Raw genomic sequence first — 19704 nt, 5'->3', positions numbered from 1 at the left:
TTTCACAATCCTTAGTGCTGTCACCAGTGTTGTAAGATATATGGCTCAAGATGGCATATGTAATCCTATAGTCAGCTTTTACTTGCCAAGAGCAGTATCCTCCCATAATGTTTATGACCTGAGTACAGTTCTAGCCTTGTCCTATTAAGACCATGAAACAAATGGATAATTTGGCAGCTGGGACAAGGAAATTGTGAACATTTTTAAGGACTGATTTTGGTTATTATTTTTTTTTAAATACCATGAGGTTCAATCAATGAATCTATTGAGAGAAGATTGTTTCATAGTTTACAAAATTAGCCACGCCCTGGTGAATATTCTTAGAATTTTGGAAAACTCTTCCTTGGTGGACTAAAGCTAAACTTTTTTGGGATTGTAGCTATTCCTACATTGATTGAAAAGCTTTTGTTGGTACCTGTTTTTGTGTTAAAGTAAATTGTTAAGAGATGTATTTCTGCTATAACAGTTGATCTGTATTAACAATATTTAATAAGAGACTACTTTTGTACCATTTTTATATATATTTCTAAAAGATTTTTCCTTTGAGGAAAGTCTGAAAGAAAAGGTATTCATAGGATCTTGCTGTTTGTCAAGCGTTTTGGAAGTCTTGTGCAATAGGACACCAGTTAAGAGCAACAGGAAGTATGATTAAATTGACAAAACAGTATTGTAAGTACATTTTGTGTTTTTCTTTGTAGATAATCCAATATAATAGTATCTTATTGGTTTTAGTTTTCAGTAGACAATATAGTATGTATGACGTGTATGATACTAATATAATACTTGAAATGATTGGCATAATGCTATATTGTTTAATTAAATATCTTGTATGTCTCGCACATAAATGAGATTTAAACTTGTAAAAATGATAATTCAATTACTTCTCATGGCTGGTGCTATTGTGCACTAAGTAATAAATAAGAGCAATCCTCTATTAAGTGTCTTGGAGCCTTAACTCTGTTTAAATCTACTCAGGATTATACTGTTACATCAGGGTTACTCTAGATAAGGGTCTGTCATTTCTAACTCTGCTTTTTCAGTCTGATACCTGGGATTCATAGACATTTTATGTGTATTCTACTCTGCATAATATGCATTCATTTGTGAATAATTCTTTGTGTTCCCCTTCTCATTCCTGGCCCCTAATATTTTAGTGGTTTCAAGCTTACTCTCCAAAGGCTTACATAGCACAGAGGCATCATGTTTGAAAACAAGCAATGCTTAAACTTAATTTTAAATGTTACCTTAGTTCATTTCCATGTGTGAGCAAATATTCCTTGAGAACAAAGATTTAGGGATGTTTATTACTGGGATATATAATGAGTGGCTACAGTTTACATTTAAAAATAATTGCCTTGAAGATTTTTCTTACTAGAAAAATACAAGAGTAGAGTTAAAGCTTGGAACAAAATAATTACATTTTACAACTCAGAATATGAAAGTCAATTTTTAAAAACGCTTTTCAGAAGAGCGATTGCATGACTTAGGAGTTTAGGAATGGGGTCTCGAATCAGGACATGTAAATGGCTAGTCTGACTTGCCACAGACAGTAGTCACTAAAGTTGTTAATATCTGGTTGACATTTGGTAGTGTTACTTCATTTTCCAGTTGTGAGTGTCCATATTGTGTCACTGGATGTCATGGGGAAATGAAAGGTGTGCATGTATTCCCAGGCCTGCTCTAATTAATCAAGGAACTAGAGATTCTCAGACAAAAAGTTGCAAGAATTTTTTTATAATGGAAAGTGTGATATGCCCTAAATATAAGAGGTCACTCTCGGTCATCTCACCCTATAATATACATGCATCTTTTTGTCTTTTCTCAAAAATCAGTTCCTTCAAATCCACTCTGTAAATTTATTTCTGTTCTGTGACTTCCCTTAAGTTTGTAAATATCTTGTTAGTATAAAGATTTCGCCCAAAGCTGAATTCACAGTTTGAGGGGTGTTTGCCAACATGGGAGAGAGAGAAAATGTTTCCTCCCTACTCTGTAATGTGATGTATTTGTGTATGCTATCCAAAACTCCACTGATTTTATGGTTGCCTTTTCACACCACTAGCTTGTATCTACTATTAGTCATATCCATTGTAACATTCACATCATTGTGCCTCTTTTAGGATTATTGCTTTACAAATCTTCTCCTCCCATTGAATGTGTTTCATTCAGTTACTTCCTTATTTGAGATTCCCACTTGACTCACATCTTGGTCTTGTGCCTCTAATCCAAAAGAATGACATTTTTCCTTGGCAAGGATTTTTAATCTTGGACACTTCACTGACAGTTATTTCTGCTATTTTATCTCAGCTTTTGTTTGGTTTAAGCATTGCTCTTTGATTAACTGTTGTCCATTTTCTCTTTTTTTTTTTGTCTTGGCCTTCACTGTTTCTTGGACAAATTGCAGACTGACCATTGCTGTTATTTCATGGTGTGATTTTCCAGGCTTGTTGTCAACTGTTTTAGTAGCAGCTCATGAGTGAGATGACATCAAAGTATCATACTGAGAGCCTGAGGCTTTCTGTTGAAAAGTTTAGCGCAGTTTTGCCTTTCCACTTCAGTATACATTATACAATGGTACTTTAAATACAGATATAAAAAGGTTACATTCTTCAACTGGGTAGCAAGCAACAGTACCTGTAACACTTCTTCTAGGCAGTCTCCAAACTGAGATCCCAAATCCTTTTTAAACACTTCATTTCCTATAATGTCCACAGTAGTAATTTTCATTGCCTACAGAGAATACTTAAAAAACCCAACAACCTACAGGCCAGATCCTGAGCTGTTTTAAATCAGCATGGTTCTGTTGAAGTCAATGGAGCTATGCTGGTACACACCAGCTCAAGAGCTGGCCCTATATCTGCTGTGTCAGGCTTCAAGGTCCACATATAGTAAGACTTCTGAGTTGTATCCAGTTTCCTTCCCTCCCCAAGTGCTAGATGCAAAAAAGTTAATGAGAAGGACTCTGTAGTTCAAGTCATAATTTTAACTTTGGCTGGGTGGGTTCCCAGAGCCAAGAGCCTTAACTGATTATTATCTAGGACGATGTTTCATTTGCAAATCTTGGCAACACTGGAGAGCAATCCTGGAGAAATATCTGTTTTACTACTTCACATTTCAGGTTTCTAAGGGTATGTCTACACTACGGAATAAGGTCGAATTTATAGAAGTCGGTTTTTTAGAAATCGGTTTTATATATTCGAGTGTGTGTGTCCCCACAGAAAATGCTCTAAGTGCATTAAGTGCATTAGCTCGGCGGAGCGCTTCCACAGTACCGAGGCTAGAGTCGACTTCCGGAGCGTTGCACTGTGGGTAGCTATCCCACAGTTCCCGCAGTCTCCGCTGCCCATTGGAATTCTGGGTTGAGATCCCAATGCCCGATGGGGCTAAAACATTGTCGCGGGTGGTTCTGGGTACATATCGTCAGGCCCCCGTTCCCTCCCTCCCTCCGTGAAAGCAAGGGCAGACAATCATTTCGCGCCTTTTTTCCTGCGTTACCTGTGCAGACGCCATACCACAAGCATGGAGCCCGCTCAGGTAACCGTCACCCTATGTCTCCTGGGTGCTGGCAGACGCGGTATGGCATTGCTACACAGTAGCAGCAACCCCTTGCCTTGTGGCAGCAGACGGTACAGTACGACTGGTAGCCGTCATCGTCATGTCCGAGGTGCTCCTGGCCACGTCGGCTGGGAGCGCCTGGGCAGACATGGGCGCAGGGACTAAATTTGGAGTGACTTGACCAAGAGAATTTGACCATTCTCTTTAGTCTTGCAGTCAGTCCTATTGAACCGTCTTATGGTGAGCGGGCAGGCGATACGGACTGCTAGCAGTCGTACTGTACCATCTTCTGCCGAGCAGCCATGAGATGTGGATGGCATGCAGTCCTTCTGCACCGTCTGCTGCCAGCCAAAGATGTAAAAGATAGATGGAGTGGATCAAAACAAGAAATAGACCAGATTTGTTTTGTACTCATTTGCTTCCTCCCCTCCCCTGTCTAGGGGACTCATTCTTCTAGATCACACTGCAGTCACTCACAGAGAAGGTGCAGCGAGGTAAATCTAGCCATGTATCAATCAGAGGCCAGGCTAACTTCCTTGTTCCAATAAGGACAATAACTTAGGTGCACCATTTCTTATTGGAACCCTCCGTGAAGTCCTGCTTGAAATACTCCTTGATGTACAGGCACCCCCTTTGTTGATTTTAGCTCCCTGAAGCCAACCCTGTAAGCCGTGTCGTCAGTCGCCCCTCCCTCCGTCAGAGCAACGGCAGACAATCGTTCCGCGCCTTTTTTCTGTGCGGACGCCATACCAAGGCAAGCATGGAGGCCGCTCAGCTCACTTTGGCAATTAGGAGCACATTAAACACCACACACATTATCCAGCAGTATATGCAGCACCAGAACCTGGCAAAGCGATACCAGGCGAGGAGGCGACATCAGCGCGGTCCCGTGAGTGATCAGAACATGGACACAGATTTCTCTGAAAGCATGGGCCCTGCCAATGCATGCATCATGGTGCTAATGGGGCAGGTTCATGCTGTGGAACGCCGATTCTGGGCTCGGGAAACAAGCGCAGACTGGTGGGACCGCATAGTGTTGCAGGTCTGGGACGATTCCCAGTGGCTGCGAAACTTTTGCATGTGTAAGGGCACTTCCATGGAACTTTGTGACTTGCTTTCCCCTGCCCTGAGGCGCATGAATACCAAGATGAGAGCAGCCCTCACAGTTGAGAAGCGAGTGGCGATAGCCCTGTGGAAGCTTGCAACGCCAGACAGCTACCTGTCAGTTGGGAATCAATTTGGAGTGGGCGAATCTACTGTGGGGGCTGCTGTGATGCAAGTAGCCCACGCAATCAAAGATCTGCTGATATCAAGGGTAGTGACCCTGGGAAATGTGCAGGTCATAGTGGATGGCTTTCCTGCAATGGGATTCCCTAACTGGTGGGGCCATAGATGGAATCCATATCCCTATCTTGGCACCGGAGCACCAAGCCGCCGAGTACAGAAACCGCAAGGGGTACTTTTCGATAGTGCTTCAAGCTCTGGTGGATCACAAGGGACTTTTCACCAACATCAACGTGGGATGGCCGGGAAAGGTGCATGATGCTCGCATCTTCAGGAACTCTGGTCTGTTTCAAAAGCTGCAGGAAGGGATTTACTTCCCAGACCAGAAAATAACTGTTGGGGATGTTGAAATGCCTATATGTATCCTTGGGGACCCAGCCTACCCCTTAATGCCATGGCTCATGAAGCCGTACACAGGCAGCCTGGACAGTAGTCAGGAGCTGTTCAACTACAGGCTGAGCAAGTGCAGAATGGTGGTAGAATGTGCATTTGGACGTTTAAAGGCGCGCTGGCGCAGTTTACTGACTCGCTTAGACCTCAGCGAAACCAATATTCCCACTGTTATTACTGCTTGCTGTGTGCTCCACAATATCTGTGAGAGTAAGGGGGAGACGTTTATGGCGGGGTGGGAGGTTGAGGCAAATCGCCTAGCTGCTGGTTACACGCAGCCAGACACCAGGGCGGTTAGAAGAGCACAGGAGGGCGCGGTACGCATCAGAGAAGCTTTGAAAACCAGTTTCATGACTGGCCAGGCTACGGTGTGAAAGTTCTGTTTGTTTCTCCTTGATGAAACCCCCCGCCCCTTGGTTCACTCTACTTCCCTGTAAGCTAACCACCCGCCCCTCCTCCCTTCAATCACCGCTTGCAGAGGCAATAAAGTCATTGTTGCTTCACATTCATGCATTCTTTATTCATTCATCACACAAATAGGGGGATGGCTACCAAGGTAGCCCAGGAGGGGTGGTGGAGGAGGGAAGGAAAATGCCACACAGCACTTTAAGCACAGCACTTTAAAAGTTTACAACTTTAAAATTTATTGAATGACAGCCTTCTTTTTTTTGGGCAATCCTCTGTGGTGGAGTGGCTGGTTGGCCGGAGGCCCCCCCACCGCGTTCTTGGGCGTCTGGGTGTGGAGGCTATGGAACTTGGGGAGGAGGGCGGTTGGTTATAGAGGGGCAGCAGTGGCAGTCTGTGCTCCAGCTGCCTTTGCTGCAGCTGAACCATACACTGGAGCATACTGGTTTGGTCCTGCAGCAGCCTCAGCATTGAATCCTGCCTCCTCTCATCACGCTGCCGCCACATTTGAGCTTCATCCCTGTCTTCAGCCCGCCACTTACTCTCTTTAGCCCGCCACCTCTCGTCCCGGTCATTTTGTGCTTTCCTGCACTCTGACATTATTTGCCTCCACGCATTCGTCTGTGCTCTGTCAGTGTGGGATGACAGCATGAGCTCGGAGAACATTTCATCGCGAGTGCGTTTTTTTTTCTTTCTAAGCTTCACTAGCCTCTGGGAAGGAGAAGATCCTGTGATCATTGAAACACATGCAGCTGGTGGAGAAAAAAAAGGGACAGCGGTATTTAAAAAGACACATTTTATAAATCAGTGGCTACACTCTTTCAGGGTAAACCTTGCTGTTAACATTACATACATAGCACATGTGCTTTCGTTACAAGGTCGCATTTTGCCTCCTCCCACCGCGTGACTACCCCCTTAACCTTCCCCCGTCCCTGTGGCTAACAACGGGGAACATTTCTGTTTAGCCACAGGCAAACAGCCCAGCAGGAATGGGCTCCTCTGAGTGTCCCCTGAAGAAAAGCACTCTATTTCAACCAGGTGACCATGAATTATATCTCACTCTCCTGAGGATAACACAGAGAGATAAAGAACGGATGTTGTTTGAATGCCAGCAAACATACACTGCAATGCTTTGTTCTACAATGATTCCCGAGTACGTGTTACTGGCCTGGAGTGGTAAAGTGTCCTACCATGAAGGACGCAATAAGGCTGCCCTCCCCAGAAACCTTTTGCAAAGGCTTTAGGACTACATCTAGGAGAACCGCAAATGCCAGGGCAAAGTAATCCTTTCACATGCTTGCTTTTAAACCATGTATAGTATTTTAAAAAGTACACTCACCAGAGGTCCCTTCTCCGCCTGCTGGGTCCAGGAGGCAGCCTTGGGTGGGTTCGGGGGGGACTGGCTCCAGGTCTAGGGTGAGAAACAGTTCCTGGCTGTCGGGAAAACCGGTTTCTCCGCTTGCTTGCTGTGAGCTATCTACAACCTCCTCCTCATCATCATCTTCTTCGTCCCCAAAACCTGCTTCCGTATTGCCTCCATCTCCATTGAAGGAGTCAAACAACACGGCTGGGGTAGTGGTGGCTGAACCCCCTAAAATGGCATGCAGCTCATCATAGAAGCGGCATGTTTGGGGCTCTGACCCAGAGCGGCTGTTCGCCTCTCTGGTTTTCTGGTAGGCTTGCCTCAGCTCCTTCAGTTTCACGCGGCACTGCTTCGGGTCCCTGTTATGGGCTCTGTCCTTCATGCCCTGGGAGATTTTGACAAAGGTTTTGGCATTTCGAAAACTGGAACGGAGTTCTGATAGCACGGATTCCTCTCCCCAAACAGCGATCAGATCCTGTACCTCCCGTTCGGTCCATGCTGGAGCTCTTTTGCGATTCTGGGACTCCATCATGGTCACCTGTGCTGATGAGCTCTGCATGGTCACCTGCAGCTTGCCACGCTGGCCAAACAGGAAATGAGATTCAAAAGTTCGCGGTTCTTTTCCTGTCTACCTGGCCAGTGCATCTGAGTTGAGAGTGCTGTCCAGAGCGGTCATAATGGAGCACTCTGGGATAGCTCCCGGAGGCCAATACCATCGAATTGTGTCCACAGTACCCCAAATTCGAGCCGGCAACGTCGATTTAAGCTCTAATCCACTTGTCAGGGGTGGAGTAAGGAAATCGATTTTAAGAGCCCTTTAAGTCGAAATAAAGGGCTTCATTGTGTGGACGGGTGCAGGTTTACATCGATTTAACGCTGCTAAATTCGACCTAAAGTCCTAGTTTAGACCAGGGCTTAAGCTTTTATGCTGCTTTGTCTTTCCATGTGATGGAAGAACCCTGTGACTTTTTAAAGGGGAAATCTCCTTCTAATATTGCAAATCTAACTAACTTTCAAACCATCTTACTCCACAGCTGTCACAACAGACTTTCTCTTACGTGTCATTAAATGTATGAGACATCTCTGTTTTTTTAAGTATTCTTTGTAGGCAATGAAAATGACTACTGTGGACATTATAGGAAATGAAGTGTTTAAAAAGGATTTGGGATCTGAGTTTGGAGACTGCCTAGAAGAAGTGTTACAGGTACAGTTGCTTGCTACCCAGTTGACGAATGTAACCTTTTTATACCTGTATTTAAAGTACCATTGTATAATGTATACTGAAGTGGAAAGGCAAAACTGCGCTAAACATTTCTCCTAAGCCTGGGGCTATTTAGTGTAATCTGATGTTATCCTAACCAACTCATGTATTTTAAGATATGTGATTTCCTGCATTCCTTGGAGGACAATCACACTGTACATAGTTGGGGAAACAATACTTCACAGATTTAGAAGACCTTTAGCAATTAAGTGGTTATTATCCTAAACCTATTGTTTCCTTTCCTCATTTCCCATAACCATGACCCTTGTGAACTGTGTTCTTTCTGTCTGTATTTTTTTTCAACTGGGATTTTGGGAAACCTTACCACAGTAGAATAGAAGAGTTTCTCAGACACTTATTCATTTAAGTTTTCTCTCTGTGTTATGCACCAGGCTGTGGGTGGTCTTGCCTAATGGTCATAGCAGGAGGCTGGCCTCGTGGTTGGAGCAGAGGTGACCAGAGCCCAATCAGGAGCTGCGTTACCATGCACAGGGGGTTAGCTGGAGCTGAGAGCCAGGAATCAGGATCAGAGGGTCAGAGCCAGAGTATCAGCTGGAGCAGAGTTCTTGAGCAAGGGCCAGGAGCAAAAAGCAGGACCAGAGACACAGCTGCAGACATGGAATGCTATTGGGCAGCCAGGGACACAGGGCTGCTGCAGAGTTTAAGAAGGTGCCTGATGGAGTCTTCGGGCAATCAGGAGCCGGGTTAATTTGCTGAATTAGCTGAGGGCAATGAGCTGCATCTGGGTGACAGTACCCCACTCCTTATGGGGTGCCTTCCAGGGGCCCTTGGATCCAGCCTGTCAGGATGGGCCTGGTGGAAAACCCATCGTATGTCTGGGTAGGGTTGCCAACTTTCTGCTCGCACAAAACTGAACACCCTTGCCCCACTCCTTCTCTGAGGCCCTGTCCCCCTGCTCACTCCATCCCCTCTCCCTCTGTCGCTTGCTTTCCTCACCCTCACTCGCTCATTTTCACCATGCTGGCTCAGGGATTGGGGTGCAGAATGGGGTGCAGGCTCTGGGGTGGGGCTAAAATGAGGGGTTCAGGGTGTGGGAGGGGGCTGTGGGCTGGGGCAGCGGATTGGGGTTCAGGGGGGGTGAGGGCTCCAGCTGGGGGAGCGGGCTCTGGGGTGGGGCTGGGGATGAGGGATCTGGAGTGCAGGTGAGGGCTTCGGGCTTGGGGGTTCAGAGTGGGGGAAGAGGGTTCCAGGCTGGGGCAGGAGATTGGGGTGTAGGGGGGGTGAGGGCTCTAGTTGGGGGTGTGGGCTCAGTGGTGGGGCTAGGGATGAAGGTTTTGGGGTGCAGGAGGGTGCTCCGGGCTGGGATCGGGGAGTTCTGAGGGCAGGAGGGGGATTAGGGTTGGAGCAGGGGGTCGGGGTGCGGGAGGAGGTCAGGGGTGCAGGCTCTGGGTGGTGATTACCTCAAATAGCTCCCAGAAGCAGCAGCATGTCCCCCCCTCTGGCTTCTATGTGGAGGTGTAGCCAGGCGGCTCTATGTGCTGTCCCGTCCGCAGGCGCCGCCCCCACAGCTCCCATTGGCCATGGTTCCTGGCCAATGGGAGCTGTGGAGCCGGCACTTGGGGCTAAGGCAGGCTCCCTGCTTGCCATGGCTCCGTGTGGCTCCTGGAAACAGCGGCATGTCCCCCCTCCGGCTCCTATGCCCCTATGCGTAGCCCCGCAGCACCTGCCTTAGCCCCGCTGTGCTGCCGACCGCACTATTAAGGGCCCAGTCAGCAGTGCTGACTGGAGCCGCCAGGGTCCCTTTCTGACCAGGAGTTCCAGTCAAAAACCGGACACCTGGTAACCCTAGGTCTGGGGCATGAATGTTCTCAGGTTCCCAAGATTGTTCATCTGGACTCTAGCCTTGCCAGTCTGTCGAGTAGAATAGCTTGCCCTGCACCCATTGGAGTATAGAATCTGCTTGACTATATACTTTTCCTGGCCTGGACAGTTACCAGTGCAGGCAGCGGGTTGAAACAGAAAACCCATTTCCGGACTGCGTGTGGTGTCAGGAGAGGGCCATGGAAGGTGGGGTGGATTTTCAGATTCTGGAAGCTATAACTTAAAGGTAGTGGGTTGATTTATTTAATTATTGGGAAGGGACCATTATACTAGTGATCCAATTTTGCTGACGGGCGCTTGGATTTTACATTTCGGGTAGACCTTGTCCCCCACCGCAAAGCCGGGTGTGTCCTGCAGTAGGTGTTTAACCCAGCTATATGCTGCAGGAGCTGGAGAGTCCACAGGGAAGTCTGGATGAAAGCGGGGATGAAATTTGTAATTGGCAAAGAAATGGCTTTGCACTAGGGAACTTTTAATACGTACCAGCAGGGTCCACAGGTACAGTTGGTGCACAATGTGCTGGTGCACACTAGAATTTACACCCCAAGTGGTGCACATCAATGCACCATATGGACAAGTCTTCATGTTTCTATTTTTTTAAATCTCCCTAGTTCATCATCTTACCTTTGTTTTTCTGTAGTGAAGAGTCTGCAAGTTGGTTCTAACACCCTATTCGAACTCCCTGTTGGAAGCATGTACTTGCTGAACACTTGCTTTGCTTTTTAGTGTCTCATTTTGTAGCCTACGTTCTAACAAAGTGCTGATTTTTGTTTTGAAATGATTGATTAAATATGCTGAGTAATCATTAAGTCCTATGACTGTTAATCTCTCTGGTACAGTTGTTTTCGTTTGCTAAATCTGATTAATATCTGACTAGTGGATTATGTAAGGATCAGCACGTTATTTTCCCAGCCGATTCATTGAAATGCTGAATTTCATTTTCCGTGGACTGAGACAACAGATGCTCTCTTCTCCTTCTGCATAAGGAGCAGAGTGCTTGGTGTATTGTAGTATAACAGAGTATGATGTTACTTTGTCAAGTAATGAGTGATTCCTACAATGTACTAACGACTGACTACATCCTGCTGGGCTGCTCCAGGAGAGCATTATAAGCCTCGCTGTGATCCTTGCACCCTTGAACAAGTTTCAATCATTATTCTTATGCTCCTCCCAAAGGGAGGAAGCAGAGCCGTGAGCTAGACCTCTGCCACGCATGGTCAATGGAATTGCTGGGTCATATGATGGGGAGTATGCTGCATCTGCAAAAGCCTTTAGCCGCACATGTGCTCCCGTTGTGCATTGGGAAGCTTCAAGAGGAATTCTGGGACCTAGATACAATTCTGCATGGAGCTCCCCTTGGGGTGGGACCAGTACAGTAACTCCTCACTTAATGTTGTCCCGGTTGTTACGTTGCTGATCAATTAGTTGTGCAACGCTCCCTTATGGCCTTGTTTGTCCACTGCTTGCAGAAAGAGCAGCCCGTTGGAGCTAGTGATGGGGGCTTGGAACCAGCGCGGACCAGCAGCGGCCCCCGCCTCCCCCATCTGCTCCCCTGAGTTCCCTGTGCGGCAGCCATCCAGCAGGCTAACAATTGCCCGCAGTTCAGCTGTCCCTTCCCCCACTGCCATGTGCTGCTCCTGCCCTCTGCCTTGGAGCTGCTTCCCAGAGCCTCCTGCTTGCTGTGCAGGGGTGAGGGGAAGAGGGGTGCTAATGTCAGGGTGTCCCCCTTTCCCCCTGCTTCTGCCCCCCATCTACACAGAAGGGGGGACATGACAGGGATCAGGATGGAGGGAGCTTGTTGGCAGCAGCTGCTGTCTCAACTTGCTGATCTACGTAAAAAGGTAAAAAGGCTATGCGTGTCTCTCTCTCTCATACCCCGTGTGTGTCTCTGTCTCTGTCTGCCATGCTGTCTCCCCTCCCTCCATTCGTGCTGCCCTGTAGAGTGTGAGGCTCCATTAACAACAATGGGTTAACCTGAGGGCTTAGCCGAGTGCTAGGTCATCATTTAGCAGTAAGGCATTCCCCGGGAAATATCCCGCCCTCTTCCACCCTTTGACTTCACCACTTCAACCAAGCTTCGCAATCATCATTGCTGTGTACAGTACTAAATTGTTTGCTTAAAACTTATACTGTGCATATATATGTGTGTGTGTGTGTGTGTATGTATATGTGTATGTATGTATAAATAGTCTTTTGTCTTGCGAAAAAAATTTCTTTGGAACCTAACCCCTGCCTATTTACATTAATTCTTATGGGGAAATTGGATTCACTTAACATGATTTCACTTAAAGTAGCATTTTTCAGGAACATAACTACAACGTTAAGCAGGGAGTTACTGTAGCAGCAATCTCCTAGTGAAGACTGCATTTTTGAGTTAAGGGGTTCAGTTTTCCAACTAAAAAAATACAGTAAGTTGAAAATTTGTGTCTAGATGCATTTGCAAACATTACTTTTTTAAACCTGTGTTTCCCATATAAAAACTCCTAACTACATCAGCTTTGTTCAGGGGATTTGCAAACACTAAACCTCCCTGCCCAAAACCTCTCCAATCTTGATGCTAACTCTACTAAATCCTTGTCTTATTCCACATTGCAGAACTTCCGCTTATGGCGAAAATCAGATTAGCTCATTTACTTGTTTGTGGGGATGATAAGCTTGGCAAAATCAGAGGAAAGTGAACAGAGCAGTCCTGCGAAAATTACTAATGTCTCTACCAGAGGGTGGCTAGGACCATGTAATTGATCAGTCCAAGGAGAAGGAACATGGGAAAAACATACTGCTTAGCAATAAAAACACACCAGTATTCTGGCTGTAGTGTAACCATATAATAATAACTAAATCTGTACCTCTGCCTTTATAGTTCCCTCTCTGAATGCCCTGAGGTAATCCTCAAACTCCTCTGCTCTTTCATTCTGTGCCTCTAAGGCCTTTGCACTATCAGCATCCCAGAAGAGATTATGGATCCTCTTCTGGGTCTCAATTTTAAAAGTCTAGTAATTGAGTCTCCCAAAAATGATGTGAGCTGACCTCTTTTATTCCCTTTGATTCCAAGGTCCACAGGCTATGCTACTTTTCCATCTGTTTAGTTATACACATGTTTTCTTTAAGTAGCAAATAGGCAAGATAGACGTGTCCTAAATGCTTACTGACTTACTACTGAAATCATTGCTCCACTTCCTTCTAACATGCTACCAAGCCAGACCCTCCCAATCTAGTGGTCTCCTTACCACAGAGGACCCGATATGGGAGAAAGATGACCCCTTGAGCCCTAAACCCTTTCCTTTGTCTCTGTGGTGGATATATGAATGCCAATGTGCTCGTCCTGGAGGGAGTGGAAAAGAGAGGGTCTACATGGGGAAGGAGAATATCCCCTCATAGTTGCTATATGATAAGAGTAAGGTATTGTAGTTTTTATGGTTACTGAGACTGCTCTGGATGGCTATGATTCTGCAGTAAGATCCTGAGAAACATCAAAGTATCTTTATAGTTTGGATACCTTGACTGCTGTGCATTTCCAAATTTTAAAGGGGTCTAGGTTTCTTGTAAGTTTAAAACCTGAATGTATTGGGTATCTAATATTTAGAGGGCTTGCTGTTGTTCTTAACTCTGTGGTTCTTGAAAGGTAATATGCAGTCAAGCCAGTGTGTGCCTGCAACCTTCACCTAAACAAAGATTTTTGTGTGGAAATATAAATATACATTTAAAGATGGTGAAACTAATGAAGGAGAAGAAAGGGTTCAGGGCATGAGGAGTAGAAAAAAGAATAGATATGGGGTCAGCAGTAGTCAGATTAAAAAGCACCTTTGGAATGATGAAGTTCTAAGATGGATTTAAAAAAAAAAAGTGCTGAGAAATGGACCAAGATGGATGTCGAGGAGAAGTGAGTACATCACCATAGGGTCAACTGCAAGAAATGTTTGCTCAGAAAAAGGGTTGAGGAGTTCTTAATTATAGTTTGGGCATTTGCTGTTAAGGGTTTTAAAAACTGAGTATTAGCTTGGTGTATGTCTGACAGCCATCACTTCTACCACTGAATTGCTGTATGACTTTGAGCAACAGGAATATATTCAGGGTTGTCCTATGGCCTGTGTTGGAGGTCAGACTACATGATCACAGCAATCCCTTCTGGATTTATAATCTATTAAGTCATAGAGCCTTGCTGAAAATTTACCTACTGCACAGGGCTATTGAGAATTAATAAAGTAATGTTTTTATAGTGCTTTGAAAACCTGTACAGCAGTATATTTGAGTATTCTGCTGTTTTTACTGGTAACATCCACGTAGGTATCTATGTGTCCATAAAAATTTCTCAAGTCAGTGATGATAAAATGAATAGTACACATATCCAGAAATATTTGTTAAATTGTAGAGGTGAAGAATACCTGAAAATATAATGTGGACAGCTTAAAATAATGCTTTGGCAGTAGAGCCCTTTTTCTCATTTTCAAAGCACTTTACAAACATTCACTCAATTAGTCCCTCACCCCTGCACAGAACAATTATTACCAAGAATAACATCCTTTGTAGAGTAAACTACATTTTGCATTTACAATTAAGGTTTTTCTAAAAAACATGTTTTTTTTCTCTGTGAAAAATATAATTTCTTACTACTGGTTATAAAGAGTGCATAAATGTTTGAAAGGAGTATATCAAACCCTTCAGGGACTAATTGGCATCGTATTCTTATTTTTAAAAAGGTCTCTGAACATCTGTAGATTTAGGACCATCTAAAGGGTTTTAATTTTCATTATTAAACTTTTTAAAAGTGTTTAACATCTAAGAGCATAATATTTAGCATTCAGATAGAAGCTCAATTTAAATTCAAAGGAAAGTGTAACAATTCTAGCTTCTTGTGTATAAGAATAAAGAGTTTTACATATTCTGTCTTCCAATGCTTTTATAACAAAAACCACAGAACTAAGAAACTTGCAAGCCTTTCAAATGCTTACAGAAGTTCCTGAGTCAGCTTACTTGTATTTTAGAACAAATGGATATAAACTGGTCATTGGGAAGTTTAGACTTGAAATTAGATGAAGGTTTCTAACCATCAGAGGAGTGAAGTTTTGGAATAGCCTTCCAAGGGAAGTAGTGGGGGCAAAAGATCTATCTGGCTTTAGGATTAAACTCAATAAGTTTATGGAGGAGATGGTATGATGGGATAACATGATTTTGGTAATTAATTGATCTTTAACTATTCATGGTAAATAGGCGTAATGGCCTGTAATGGGATGTTAGATGGGGTAGGATCTGAGTTACCCAGGAAAGAATTTTCTGTAGTATCTGGCTGGTGAATCTTGCCCATATGCTCAAGGTTTAGCTGATCGCCATATTTGGGGTCGGGAAGGAATTTTCCTCCAGGGCAGATTGGAAGAGGCCCTGGAGGTTTTTCGCCTTCCTCTGTAGCATGGGACACGGGTCATTTGCTGGAGGATTCTCTGCTCCTTGAAGTCTTTAAACCACGATTTGAGGACTTCAGTAGCTCAGACATAGGTGAGAGGTTTTTCGCAGGAGTGGGTGGGTGAGATTCTGTGGCCTGCGTTGTGCAGGAGGTCGGACTAGATGATCATAATGGTCCCTTCTGACCTTAGTATCTATGAATCTATGAATCTTTTTAAAGAGGTTGACAACTTGATGGAGATAAAATCAGTTGAGAACATCTAAAGTAGGAATAATGAAGATAGTTGAAAGAAAAGGAGTACTTGTGGCACCTTAGAGACTAACAAATTTATTTGAGCATAAGCTTTCGTGAGCTACAGCTCACTTCATCGGATGCATGCAGTGGAAAATGCAGCGGGGAGATGTTATATATACAGAGAACATGAAACAATGGGTGTTACCATACACACTGTAATGAGAGTGATCAGGCAAGGTGAGCTATTACCAGCAGGAGAGAAAAAAAAACCTTTTGTAGTGATAATCAAGGTGGGCCATTTCCAGCAGTTGATGAGAACATGTGAGGAACAGTGGAGGGGAATAAACATGGGGAAATAGTTTTACTTTGTATAATGACACATCCACTCCCAGTCTTTATTCAAGCCTCATGCAATGGTGTCCAGTTTGCAAATTAATTCCAATTCAGCAGTCTCTCGTTGGAGTCTGTTTTTGAAGTATTTTTGTTGAAGAATTGCCACTTTTAGGTCTGTAATCAAGTGACCAGAGAGATTGAAGTGTTCTCCGACTGGTTTTTGAATGTTATAATTCCTGACGTCTGATTTGTGTCCATTTATTCTTTTACGTAGAGACTGTCTGGTTTGGCCAATGTACCTGGCAGAGGGGCATTGCTGGCACGTGATGGCATATATCACATTGGTAGATGTGCAGGTGAATGAGCCTCTGATAGTGTGGCTAATGGCATATGGTTTAACAAAGATAAAAATAGGTACCTAAAACAAATATCACATTTGTGCAAATATCTGGACTCAGACATAGAGATGCTATATTGTGAAATATCTGGTCACCCTCTGAAGCCATGTTCTAAGTGTTATTTGACTGGCAGTGTCAAAGTTCCTTCCCCACTCTGAACTCTAGGGTACAGATATGGGGACCTTCATGAAAACCTCCTAAGCTTATTTTTACCAGCTTAGATTAGAACTTCCTCAGGGTACAAACTATTTTACCTTTTGCCCTTGGACTTTATCGCTGCCACCACCAAACGTCTAACTGGTATATTACTGGGAAAGAGTCCATTTGGAAACATCTTTCCCCCCCAAAATCCTCCCAACCCTTACCCCCCTTTCCTAGGGAAGGCTTGATAAAAATCCTCACCAATTTGCATAGGTGAACACAGACTCAAACCCTTGGATCTTAAGAACAATGAAAAAGCAATCAGATTCTTAAAAGAAGAATTTTAATAGAAGAAAAAGTAAAAGAATCACCTCTGTCAAATCAGCATGGTAAATACCTTACAGGGTAATTAGATTCAAAAGATAGAGAATCCCTCTAGGCAAAACCTTAAGTTACAAAAAGACACAAAAACAGGAATCTACATTCCATTCAGCACAGCTTATTTTCTCAGCCATTTAAAGGAATCAGAATCTAACGCATATCTAGCTAGATTACTTACTAAGTTCTAAGACTCCATTCCTGTTCTGTCCCTGGCAAAAGCATCACACAGACAAAGAGATCTGTTTTGTTTCTCCCTCCCCCCAGCTTTTGAGAGTATCTTGTCTTCTCATTGGTCATTTTGGTCAGGTGCCAGCGAGGTTATCCTAGCTTCTTAACCCTTTACAGGTGAAAGGGTTTTTCCTCTGGCCAGGAGGGATTTTAAAGGTGTTTACCCTTCCCTTTATATTTATGACAGGCAGCCTAGAGAATGCCAATATTCAACATCCTAATCAGAAGAGAAGAAATCTTTTGATAATTTTATAATCATTCTTCAGACTACAATAAGAGATTACAGGAATGTGGGTACTGCATAGTGCATACCAGATACCTGGCTGGTATGCATTCCAGATTACTGAATTGTCAAATATTATTCAAGGGTAGAAGTTTGGGTTTTGTGGGCTGAGAAGCCTTGAACTAGTCACATAGGGCCTGATTTTCAGAGGTGCTGAGCACCCCCTGCTCCCATTGACATTAGAAATTCCGGCCCCAAGTGACTGGCTAGGAAACCTACTTCTCAGTTTAACCTCACATCTCTGCAATGGGGAAATTAATTTTTATCTCATGGTGGCTTTGGGATTTATTTAACATTTGTAAATTGCTTTGAAATCTTGATATTAAAAGTACTATATAAAGTGCATATTATTGATTTATAGAGCTGGTCAGTCTGAAACAATTTTATTCACAAGAGATTCAGAAGACTTTTTGTCCAGATGTATTGTGTTCTGACAATAGTAATGCACTTTGTCCTGTGTTGGGTTAGCAGTGGGGACCAATCCTGCTTCCAGTGGAGTCAGTGATAAACATCCCATTGACTTAAATGGAAGCAGCATTGAGTTTTTATTTAGTGCAGAACACTATTATTTAAAGAAATGTTGCATTCCAGTGGGTGAAATGTCTTTTAAAACAGCAATAAAGTTTGTGTCCAGTTGCTTAAGTATCTTTTTGCATTTGTCTTCAATAATTCTGTCTCTAAGTTGAGTTTAGTTCTCTGCCACTTGAGTTTGCTTTGATCAGATTTGTTTTTATCTTAGCCTGCTTGATAAATAACAAGAGTATTTCTGATAGCTGAATGATTTAAAATTGTGTTTTTCCCCCCCTCCAACAGGGCATCTGCGTAAAAGAAAAGGAAGGAAAATGAAATTCCTATTCTTAATAGTTTTCATCTATCTCTTACCACAATGCACCGGGAAACCTTTAATCAGGGATGACTGCCACCAACACACATTCGAAGAAATTAAAAGAGAAATAGCTGGGTATTCCGATATTGCCAAGGCTATTATCAACCTTGCTGTTAATGGCAATGCCCAGAACAGATCCTATGAAAGACTGGCAAATTTTGTTGACACCATTGGACCTAGACTCAGCGGCTCCAAAAATCTAGAGATGGCTATCAAATACATGTTCCGTGTCCTGCAGGAGGATGGGCTGGAAAATGTCCACCTGGAGCCTGTAAAAGTGCCTCACTGGGAGAGGGGAGAAGAGTCTGCTATGATGTTGGCACCAAGGAACCACAGCATTGCAATATTAGGACTTGGAAGCAGTGTTGCAACTCCTCCAGAAGGTAACACTTTACTACCTTTTGACTTTATTATCTGTTGCTTTTAAAAACCAAAATGTATAACGGTACGAAAAGAATCCCCCAAATCATGTCAGTAGACAAGCTAGTCCTCTCCTTCTGCCATAAAAATGCTGCGAGCCAGAGAGAACTATTTTGCTGGAACTTTCTGTGTGAGGTGTTACCTTAGGAACTTGCACTGTATTTAACTGGAGTTGATAAGCTCCTTAAATTTAGCCTGATTTTATTATTATTATTAATTTATTATTCTTTGAACACTAAAACTGTAGCCTGTTCTCAAAAGAAGCCATCTCTTTCTGTACCTGTCTGCTTGAGGTTTTGCCATGATTGCCAATTAATGGCAAAATGGTAGTCTGCCTCAGTGACTATTGTGCTTCTGGTAATTTAGAGAAGTTTAGACTTCCTCAAATCAGTTTACTAAACGTGGTGCCTCAAATGCTAATGCCTTGTGAACTCAGCTTTCTAATCCAGACAGAAGGGATGGGGCAGCATTGTCCAGGGAGTCCTACCATATGCAACTGTTGTGTGTTCCTAATATAGTCTTCTTTCCATAATACTTTATGCTATTTAGTATTATCCTCTGTGAAAATAATCTTAGTTGTGAAAGCTGATCAGTACATTTTAATAAGGACTGATTTTATTTCTCAAACTGTAAACTCGTCTTGGCAGGAGAGAGGTGTGTGTATGCTCATGGCGCGCCTAGCACATGATGAGAACTACTGAAATACACATTGTAAAAGCAATTTCATTTTTGCTTGGGAAATTTTATATTACAGCATGCAAGTAAGGGACCCAGGACAAATTGGAAATTTAAAATGTAAATGGAATCAGTGTCATGGTTTGGTGTCAGGACAACTTGTAACTATACATTTGTCATTTTTGGAAGGGAAGGGGAGATGATAGTAGGGTTGTCAGGTGCCCAGTTTT

The 19704-nt window shown here is 43.7% G+C and overlaps 2 protein-coding genes across 6 annotated transcripts in view; one reads left to right on the top strand and one right to left on the bottom strand.

Annotated features, from left to right (window-relative positions):
• The window catches only part of CPQ (carboxypeptidase Q), a 263180-nt gene that overhangs the window by 20740 nt on the left and 222736 nt on the right, over window positions 1-19704 (top strand). For 2 of the 5 annotated variants that reach the window (XM_073330508.2, XM_073330507.2), the window contains exon 2: window positions 18307-18762. In XM_073330508.2, coding sequence (XP_073186609.1) covers window positions 18336-18762 — 427 coding nt within the window. In that variant the 5' untranslated portion in view covers window positions 18307-18335. Of the gene's footprint in view, window positions 1-8101; window positions 8199-16336; window positions 16477-18306; window positions 18763-19704 lie in introns of those variants that run through there. The other 3 variants (XM_073330509.2, XM_073330510.2, XM_073330506.2) reach the window with 3 other exon arrangements.
• Window positions 5680-7874, bottom strand: LOC144930194 (uncharacterized). Its single transcript, XM_078851475.1, has 2 exons — window positions 6971-7874; window positions 5680-6383 (listed from the first exon to the last, which is right to left on the bottom strand). Exons 1-2 carry the CDS (start codon window positions 7551-7553, stop codon window positions 5863-5865), a joined length of 1104 nt encoding a protein of 367 aa, XP_078707601.1. The 5' UTR covers window positions 7554-7874; the 3' UTR covers window positions 5680-5862.

Source organism: Lepidochelys kempii, chromosome 2 (assembly GCF_965140285.1).
Source record: "Lepidochelys kempii isolate rLepKem1 chromosome 2, rLepKem1.hap1, whole genome shotgun sequence".
Taxonomy (NCBI): Eukaryota; Metazoa; Chordata; order Testudines; family Cheloniidae; genus Lepidochelys; species Lepidochelys kempii.
The sequence above is the reverse complement of the archived record's forward strand: the minus strand, read 5'-3'. Positions and strand labels throughout refer to the sequence as shown.